Source organism: Pygoscelis adeliae, unplaced genomic scaffold (assembly GCF_000699105.1).
Source record: "Pygoscelis adeliae isolate BGI_AS28 unplaced genomic scaffold, ASM69910v1 Scaffold11, whole genome shotgun sequence".
NCBI classification, from domain to species: domain Eukaryota; kingdom Metazoa; phylum Chordata; class Aves; order Sphenisciformes; family Spheniscidae; genus Pygoscelis; species Pygoscelis adeliae.
The window spans coordinates 1,481,884-1,492,128 of NW_008824059.1; the positions used below are offsets into that span (position 1 = coordinate 1,481,884).

At 47.8% G+C, this 10,245-nt stretch overlaps 1 protein-coding gene across 1 annotated transcript in view; it reads right to left on the minus strand.

The window, feature by feature from the left end:
• DNAH9 (dynein, axonemal, heavy chain 9) overlaps positions 1 to 10,245 on the minus strand; it is a 212,133-nt gene that overhangs the window by 163,889 nt on the left and 37,999 nt on the right. The window contains exons 23-30 of the mRNA XM_009334073.1: positions 9,788 to 9,940; positions 8,657 to 8,782; positions 7,734 to 7,973; positions 6,484 to 6,644; positions 5,219 to 5,375; positions 3,707 to 3,811; positions 484 to 641; positions 46 to 184 (exon numbers count right to left, since the gene is read on the minus strand). Coding sequence (XP_009332348.1) covers positions 46 to 184; positions 484 to 641; positions 3,707 to 3,811; positions 5,219 to 5,375; positions 6,484 to 6,644; positions 7,734 to 7,973; positions 8,657 to 8,782; positions 9,788 to 9,940 — 1,239 coding nt within the window. The remainder of the gene's footprint in view (positions 1 to 45; positions 185 to 483; positions 642 to 3,706; positions 3,812 to 5,218; positions 5,376 to 6,483; positions 6,645 to 7,733; positions 7,974 to 8,656; positions 8,783 to 9,787; positions 9,941 to 10,245) is intronic.

A 10,245-nucleotide genomic window follows, 5' to 3' on the forward strand; every position in this document is an offset into this window, starting at 1 on the left:
ATCAACAGGCTTCATTGTACCATTCAGCCACAGAAGCAGGCTCACCTGTTTGGACAGGAGCTCTTTGCAGAGTTGGTACAGAGTAATGAACTTCCTGGCTAACGCCCGGGCCTCAAGGAATCCCTCGGCCACCAACATAATTTCACAGATCAGCTCAAAGTCTGGCACAACCATCGCGCATGGCCTAAAAAGACAGGCAAGAAAAGATTGCAGAACAAGTATTTCTTGGCTACAGATCTTAGGGGCAGTGGATTTGCAGCTTTATCTTCCAGGTCTTCTCCAGTGAGCCAGGTCACACACTGCCTTTCTCATCACAAGGGACAGAGCTCCTTTGCCCTGCCTGTGCATTCCCAGACCCAGGATTGTTGCACAAGGCTGAAACTATCTGCGATTCCCCAAGGAAATGAAATCAAGCTTGGATGTTCCAAACGACAATTTCTGCCAGTCTTATACTGCAGGTCACAAACCTTGACCTGAACTCACCTGAAGAGAGCTTTTAAATTCTCAGGTAGCTCGGTTCGCCCTGCATAACCAGGGTTCATGGTGATGAAAATGCCTACCGAGGGAACTAAGCTAATGTCTTCTCCAAGAAAATTGAAGGATTTCTTCTTCTCCCGTATTGCATCCTGCACACTCTTCACCTAGGAACCAAGACAGCATTATAGTATTGGTGTTCAGTTGTGAAAAACACACCAGACAACGGTGCTGCCTTCCTTACACTTGGCCCCATGATGACTGGGGCTTATCACTGTTTTGTTTTGGTTTTTTACTGACCATATAAAGCTTTATACACTGTTTGGAGTAAATCTCCAATACCAATATCAATCTCCCACCACAATCAAACTCTGACAAAGCAGAAAAGAGAGCTGAAGAGACTGGGCAGTCAAACTGCAAAGGAGTTGCAAGAATTTGCACCAGTGCTCTGTAAGACAATGATGGACGTGGGTGAGGAAGAGCAGCTCAGAGGAAGGAACCTTGGCGTTTGACATCACCTGTGGGACACTTCTCAGCACATCTCACAGCAAAACCACCACCAATGGCTAAATAATCTCTTTCAACTTCCCAACCTAGCAGGAGGTCAGACACCTGAGATGAGATGCAGGGCTGTCCAGGCATCCACAACACAGCCAATACCCAAATCCAGTCCCAAGAGCCTGACACAATACAGGCCCCTGATTCCCTCCACCCATCTTCACCTCTCCCCATACACCACTGCTCTTCATGACAGCCCAAAACCCTCCTGTGCCTGCTCAGTTCCTTGACTAGGCCTGGAAAAGGAGCAGCTTTTCCCAAAAACTTGGCCTCAGCTCAATTGCAAACTGATAGCTTGATATTGCTTCTAAAGATTTTGGAACATCAGATGCTTAATTTAAAATCAAAACCACAAGGCAGAAGCTGTAAGAACTCCCCTGACACCTTCACTCACTGATATTGTATTGTCTTTTGATATTTGCCTGATTGCAGCTTTGTTCTTCTCATTCTTCACCTTCCAAAGAAAGCAAGTTTATTAAAGCTAGATCACCTTCTTGCAAACAGAACTTCAGGGAGGTATCTCTCTATGTTCACTACTCTAACCTTACTGCTGTTTGCCATCTTAAAGTTAAGCAATTAATCGAATTTTTCTCTGTAAGGAACCATATCGACATTAACTGCATGACTAAGAGCCAATTAAACATCGCCATGGTTACACTCCTAATAGCAGCCAGGAGACACGATGATGGAATGACAGCCGTGCTGCTTTCTTCAGATGCGACGCTCCAGCCAGGAGCAAGGGAATCATTAGCAGTTGAGTCATATCTGGGCTTCTTTTGTTCAGCTTCCCTTTTTATTTTTAAGATCCTCAAAGACTTTTTTCAATGACAACTTTAAACTAGAACCTGACGGAAGAGAAATTGAGAGGGAACGATACATAAACCCCTGTACCCGCCTGGGGCTTCTTTGGGACATCATGTAAGGTACCAATTATGAGTGAGAGAGAGATGAGAAGAGTGAGGAGTTCATGGAGGAGTTCAGAACAACGTCTTTGACCGAACATTTACAAAAGTGTAGAAACTTCTGGGCTCTAGATATTTTTTTCTGCAATACCAAGCCCAAAAGGGGGTCTAGAAAGAATTCAGCACCTCAGTCAGACACTGGGATCCTAAAACCTGCACTCAGCTAACACTTGAGTCCAGAAGAACTTAGATACTTCAGCACCTCAATTTTCAGCACTGAAGTCCCCCAAGGCTCAAAACTTTCAGTTCTGCCCACGTCAGAGCTGCCTCGGTCTGGACAGTGCAGTTGAGCACCCACCCTCTGCTCAAACTCCCCTGGTAGCTGGATTTACCTGGCATTTTCAGAGGATACCAATGAGATTTAGGTTCTGGACAACATCCAGACACAGCTCTCCTTCAAAGCAAGGGCCAGAAGGAGTACCAGGGCCTGCTCTCATCCTGCTGCCCCGTGGTTATACCTGGGCTGCCCCAGATTTCAGCCCCTGCCCGAGGGGATTCACACCCACAGCACCTACCCTGGGTGCCTCCTCACCACTCACTGGGCAGGCATGAGCAGGGTACGGAGCACCTCTCCTCCTGCAATCTTTTCTCCTGTGTAAAATATTTCCAGATTTCCTCGTGGGCCAGTAAGAGGAAGGGAAGGAGGAAGCAAAGTGCCAGATTATATATAAGCACAAGAGAACAGGACTCTCTAGCATGATGGGGAGGGCAGTCTCCTTTCCAGCCCTTCTACAAGGACTGCTGTTGTGCTTCACACAGGACTCACCAATAAAATGCACTGAACGGTTAAATTACAGGGGAGACAAGAAATCATTCTACAGGGAAAACACCTATGCATAGCTGGGCACAGCTCAAATAGCTCTCTCCTAGCTTTAATCCCACACTCTCAGCGTATCCTAGGCAAGCACATAAGCAGGGGCTGCAGATCTGCTGCAGGTTCCCGATACCAAATGTCACCCCAGCTGACACCAGCCTTCAGGAGCACCGCACTGCATCCACGAGGCTGCACGCGTGTCTCCTAGGAATTATGCCACTCGGCCAGGAATACCCTCCAAAGCCATTTTGCAGAGCTCTCATTACAAACACTGGAATTAAATCTACAGCCATATGAAAAGGGAAGGAAGGAAAGAAGACTGCACAGTCTTGGTGACAGGTAAGCGTTAAGAAAATTAATCTTGAATATATTCCTATTTGTTGAATATGACACACAACCTATGCCTGACTGGAGGCAATAAGTAACCCCAAAAAATCCAGCAGGCCATGGATCTTTCCCAAATACCACCCTTCCCCTCCATGGAAATTATTCCCTACATGGTAGGCTGAGTAGCCATAAGTCAAGGCAGCTCTCCTCCCTAAAATGATACGCTGCAATTATCTCACAGCACATTAATGACACGAGTGTCTTCCTCAGGAGGAATAGGTACAGAGCCACGGCATATACTGATCTGGGAAAAGATGCTATAAAGAATCGCCTCAATACAAATGCTGTAACTGGGAGAAGAAAAGAAGTGACAAAAATGTTTGCAGCACATCACTGCTACATTTTGTCAGTGCTGTGATATTCATGTGATTAATCTTGAGATATAATCCCTCACCTGTCTACACATGGAACTAGAACCCGCAGCATGCACTTTCCATGTTTACCCTTGCTCCAAAGGCTGCAGCACGGCTCTGCCTTTTCTGTATTTATTTACGATCATTTCTCCACTTACCTGTACAGCAACCACAGAGAGGACCTCAACTGAGATCCTGTTAAATTCATCAAAACAGCCCCAAGCTCCTGTCTGGGAAAGGCCTTTGTAAATATTCCCACAAGACTAGGGAAAAAAAAAAAAAGAAAATTACAAGTGTGAAATCACAAATGGAATCAACTCCAGCAAAATATGGATTTTATTTCCCCGCTTGTTTATTTATAGCAATTTACAGTCTATTGTGGGTATTTGGAAAAGTGCATGGAAACAGCAGGCACAACTCAATTATAATATTTATAGCTCTTGCACAGTTTGCCACTTGATTTGCTAATTGCACTTTCTTGATATATCTGTGCACTAGTTTCATTTAAAGGTCACCTGTGCTGAATTACTGATGGCCCCACTTCCTGGGAGAGCCCATAAGCTGAATAAAATATGATCTGAGGCTACCAAAATCACTGTACCGTGCCAGCCCGGCAGAGAGCAAGACTCAGCCTAACGATTCAGCATTCTACAGCGGCTGAAAGTTCAGCACGTTTTGGCCTTATTCTGGGAGACAATCCTGAGAAAACCAGGACAGGTCCCTTCCCATGCCAGGGCCTGTCAGCCTGCAAGCATGCCAAGAAGAAATGACCAGGTTGAAGTATCAGCACAGTGTCCTTGTTTCGGCTGGGATAGAGTTAATTTTCTTCCTAGTAGCTGGTACAGTGCTGTGTTTTGGATTTAGGAGGAGAATAATGTCGATAAGACACCGATGTTTTAGTTGTTGCTGAGCAGTGCTTACACTAGCTAAGGACTTTTCAGCTACTCCTGCCCTGCCAGTGAGAAGCTGGGAGGGGGCACAGCCAGGACAGCTGACCCAAACTGCCCAAAGGGACATTCCATACCATGTGACGTCATGCTCAGTACATAAACTGGGGGAAGCTGGCCGGGGGGGCTGCTGCTGGGGGACTGGCTGGGCATCGGTCGGCGGGTGGTGAGCAATTGCATTGTGCATCACTTGCTTTGTGTATCTTTTTTTAAATTATTATCATTATTATCATTATTATTATATTTCAACTATTGAACTGTTTTTATCTCAACCCACGAGTTTTCTCACTTCTACTCTTCTGATTCTCTCCCCCATCCCACCGGGGGGGGAGCGAGCGAGCGGCTGTGTGGCGCTCAGTTGCTGGCTGAGGTTAAACCACAACACACAGCCTCGGTCTCAACTGAACAGGCCAAAATTTTTGAAGCATTTCACATGGAATCTAACTCCAGAAGGGAAGGGAAAGGCATAACAAGGCAGAGAGCACAGTTTGGGTCTCTGCCTCCTGAAGAACCTTGTGCAAGTCTTAGAGAAGAAAAGGGAGGAGGAGAAAAAGGCGTTCAGCAGAAAGGAATGCAGCAGGGATTTAAGGAGAAGTGATGGATCAAAGCGATCTCAGAGGTCAAAGTGATCAAAGCTGGATTACTCTCATCCTTCAGGTTTCATCGGGCCCCGAGCATCCCCAGCCCCATGTGACAGCACTGCGGCCAAGGTGGGAGCAGTACCTTGTAGTCCATCTGCTCGGAGCAGTTAAACACATACACCATGATGCCCAGGGCTCGCCCCAAATCTTTCGTAGTCTCCGTCTTGCCAGTGCCTGCAGGGCCCGCAGGTGCTCCGCTCATGGTCAGGTGCAGCGACTGGGTCAGGGTGATGTAACATCTTTCACAGCGAAGGATGAAGGAAAAAAGGAAATAGACTGAGACTTGGTCCAACAGGTCACTGTTGGGCTGCAGAGAAACGGCACTAGGGCAATGCACTCAGGAGAGCCTTTCTTCTGAAGAGCTATACATGAGCAGGGTGCATGTCTGAGCTGGAAGTCCTCTTGGGCATTAATTACCACCTCTGCCCAGCTATGTCTTCTCCAAGAGATACTTGTCTTCCACCAGGGTCTGCCCAACGTCTTCAAGTCCAGGTTGTGCTTTCTTTGGATCCTCATACCACCCATTGATATTGGGCATGTCCCAGACAGTATGAGAAAAGGTTGGCTTTTCTGAAAGACCTTCCTCTTGCTTCCCAGTGCTCTTCGGCCCGAAGGATCCCATTCCCCACCACCCACAGAAACCTGTTCAGATGGCCTATGAATGATCCCATTCAATGCTGCAGCAAGCCCCAAAGCTTCTCCATCATGCTGATGATGGACACCAGGGAGATGCCCACATGTGGGTGTCTATACTCCCTGCATAAGCCACAGAGCTGTAATCAATACGGCCAACAAAACCTGATAATGCATGGGGACTTGGCTCAGCTGACTAACATGGGTGACTAGAGCCACCTGAGATGCTCCTGGCTACTGAAATGTCACATAGGGTGGAAAGATATGAGAAGGGGTCCACAGGAGACTTGCACATTTCTGGATTGGCAGCTGGAAGCCAGGTGGGACAACGCAGAGCATCTCAAGTCACCCTAGGTGTCCCCATTGAGACAACTGAACCAAGTGGTAGATGTCTACTTCAAGACAGGATGAAAGCTTTCTAGACTCACCAGCTCTATGGGGTGTGGTCTTCTTGTGCACAGGCAGACACCCACAACCGAGCGTCTTAATCTGTGAGCTGAATCCTACCCCGAGATCTGAGGCACAGATACCCCAGAGGGTACCACCATCAAATCACAAACCAGGTGGGAGTTAGAGCTCTGCCACCGGATTTCTGGGACACGGAGAAAGAACAAGAGGGATGTGGGTGTCCAAACTAAATCCATCTTTGGTTGGCAGCTCTTTCTCTAACTGTGTGGCAAAGCCCAGCTATGATGGTGTTTCCCGGGGACTTACCTGTCTGTCAGTGGAGTGATCACAAGCCGAGGGGTATTGCCAAGGTATTCATAGGAGTACAGGAACTGGGCATCACAGATGTTGGCAAAGCAGTGCCGTTCCTCATCCGACCACCTGTGTCGGAGCTGTGACAGCCAAATGAACGCCTGGGCATTGTCCACCTGCAACACACCCACAAGCACCATCACGGGAAGGCCAGGGATGCCAGGCACACACAGCTCAGGTGCCAAAATGGTGACTGCAATGAAGTTTTCATCAGGGATGCATTGGTCCTCACTGTGAAGGCAGGTGTGGTGAGGAAGGTCACCTCCCTGTAATGTGGTGAGAAATGTCACCTCCCCATCTCCCATCAATAGAGGGTAAGAACGAAATTAGTAACTACGTTGGTGGGAGAGGAAAAAGTGAATACCCAAGAGAAAGAGCAGCACAAAAAGACTCCTGAAGAGGAGATTTAAGAAGCAGCAAGCCATGAAGAGGCTCTTATAATGCAAACAGAATGAAAGAAGGAGCAGAGGCTGTCTAGACAGGGAAGGGACCACAGACAGCACCAGGGAGACAGGCTGGGAACAGGGGGACAGGGACAGCCATGGCCAGTGATCTCTGCACAACCAGCAGACAGGCCCAGCAGATGGACCGCTTCACCACAAACTGGGCCAAGGCACCACCAAGCCCATCTGAGCCTTTAAGCCAGAAACCCTGCGAGCAGCCTGGCTGCCGCCAAGAGGACACAGATGAGGGTAAAGCCACAACCCAGCACACTCAGGGCACCTTCCCACCCACCTGCAGGGCTGGATACTTGACACAGTGTCAAGGACAGGGGAGTGGTGTGGGAGAGGTAGGCAGGACAAAGGAGTCCCAAAGGAGTCCCTGTGGCCCCACACCAGACCAAGGAAGCTACAAAAAGAAAAGCCCAAACGCTTTTTTTTACTTTCTAAAGACATAATCCCAACACAGTGCCATCATCCACCAACACGTGCCTTGGCAAGAGAACACAGGGCTACACTCTCACTCCTGGTGTGAATGTGGCAAGTACAACAAGCTCCTTGGTGTTGCATGGCCATGATACAGAACAGCACTGCAGGCTTACGGTGGCTTTCTGCCTCCTTACCGCAAACATTGTAGAAGTAAAATTAGTTGTGTATCTCCCACTGAGACAGGCAGTGATCTGAATGGCCTGTGGTTGGTCTATCACTCCTGTAACCCCCGCTCCAACGTCCAACACAGGACCATGCTGAGCTGCGAACACAAACCTTCTGAGCTACCATCTTTGCCACCACGTCCCGAGCGTGCACATCGATGGTGCATATGGTCATGATTTTCTGCCTGTCACCCTTGGAGAGCTGCCCAATCAGCATGGTAACGAGGGTGTTCAGCTGGGTCACTTGCTTCTTGTGATATTCCTTCATCGCATTCTCGTAGCCTTCCTCCACCCTGGCGAAGGCAATCTCAACCTCCGTTGTCCACCAGATCTGGGTGCAGGAAAGAGCCACCTAGGGAAATGGGCTGGCTCAGTATCAGGGAAAACACCAGAGCTTCCTTATGTTCAAGAGTGTCTGATCCACAGGGAGATCAAGGATGAAGTATCCGTGACATGAAATTAAGTATTTTTTCACACAGTAGTCACAGCAGAGAGGACAACAGGGATGTGCCCTGTGACATTCATTTAAAACATCGTATCAGTGGTAGACACATTTAGCAGCTACTTATTAGTAAATCAGCACCTTTCACATGCCTGACACAGCAGAGGAGGAAGAGCTGGAGACCACGAGTCTGTCAGAGGTGCATCTGAGGGGCTCTTTTCTCTCATTAGGCCTCATCACTTTGTTTTCCTGCTGCACCTCTCACTCCTCTGGATGTATAGACTCCCCATGACCCACAGGGTGCAGCTGGCACTGCCCAAGCCCCCGAGCTCTGTAACCCAGCCGAGAGTGTATCCTCCCTGGACCCCCAATCAGAGCATGGAGCTCAGCCTGGAAACTCCATCAGGAGATTGCCAGGATAAAGGACAACTCATCCTTCCTCCCTCCTGGAAAGCACAGTGGAGGCCAGAAACGTCCCCATCCATAGCTAGAGGCCATTACTGAAAGAAGGGAAGGGCAGGACTGAAGGGGAAGCCAAGCACTGCCTTTCCCATGTGCCAGCCTGAGTGGAGATGAGGAGCAGTGGCAGATACCTGGGCAGGGTAGTCAAAGAGCCACTGTTCCCTCGGCTTCTCCTCATAAGCCATGACGGCTTCCGTCATCTCATCTCTCACAGTAGCCCTCATGCTGTCTAGTACATGATTCAGCCAGACCTCAACCTGGAGAAGAGAAATCACAGTAACACATTTGCTCTTCTTAAGCGCCTTTGGTAATTAGTGAAGATAGGGAATGGGACAAGCATCTCAACTCTCCAGTTAAACAAGCCTCACAGACTCCTTCAGACTGGGTGGATTTAGCCAATTCTGGTGCTGCAGGATTAGCGTCTATTTCCAGATACCAAGAACACAAGGCAGAGTTTTCTTGAACTCCAGCTGTAGGAGAAACCAAAATGAACTCTACCGATGAGTAATTTAGTTCGGTGCGTTCCACCTCCAGGCCATGACAGAATCACTCATGGGACTTGGGCACAATCTGCCAGCAGCAGGAGAAAGCTGCTGCTGAACTTGGGAACACAATTCATGCTGAATTTAGTATTTCACAGGCAAAGCCCTCACTGAGAAGATAGTTTAAATGCAGCAAGCTCCATCACGGGGGAGCTTAGTAGCTGGTATTTCGTATTTTAGCTTCCTGTAATAGTCTATGGAGAAAGGTGCAACTACAGGGACAGATAAGATGAGCAGTAGTTTGATTCTTGAATTTCGTACTTTAACTCATCCTTTGAAAGAAGGAAGATTTGGAAAACAGTAAAAAAAGCCTTCTCTTTCAAAAGATACCCATGCAGAGGTACTATGGAATAGCTTAGTCTATTTTCAATCTGCATCCCCTCCCTTACCGAGGATATTTGTAATGAGCTGTAACACTAACCTTCAAAATGGCTTAGAAAAATTCAAATTAAAAAAAAACCTAGTTAGAAAAAGGCCACAGCCCTTTCTCTCATTGTGGACTGTGACACCTATGCCCCACCTTAGTAAGGACCTATCCAGAGTGGGACCAAAATCTGTGGTGTAAGGAGGAATTAAATTACACACCACCTCTTCCAGCCTTTCTTACACATAAAGGAAGAGTAGTGAAGCTCTACGATGTCTTGGCAACAGATGCCCACACAAGGGGCAGGAGAGCAGACTCCACTGGATAGTTTTGATAGACAAGGTCTTCCCTCTCACCTGCCCACTGCAATCACAGGGTTCACTGAAGCTGACGTATTCCTCCTCTCTACTGTACATTCCCAGGCCAATTTTGGTTGCCTTTTGCTCAGAGTCCAGCTGGAATTTCATCCTGGCCAAGTTGTCAAAGAGTTTGGAAAGATGACGTTGCACCTGCAATAGGAATTGCATAAATAAAGCGACTGAGACAGGACATGCAGAATGGAGATCACCATACGTGTCACAGGCACAGTCATGTTCACAAAGCATGATCTTGGACATCTTGGTAGCACCACATCTTTTCATACGTGGCCAGGATACTGCCAACGTAAGCCTATTGCTGTCTCTCTCAATACTTCCACTTATTTCTACATCATTTAGGAAACAAACTTGCCTTAATAAGTCATATTTCCCCATTGGGAAATCTCCCATACAGGGCAAAAGCACAGAAAACATTCAAACATTGCATGACCTCCTAG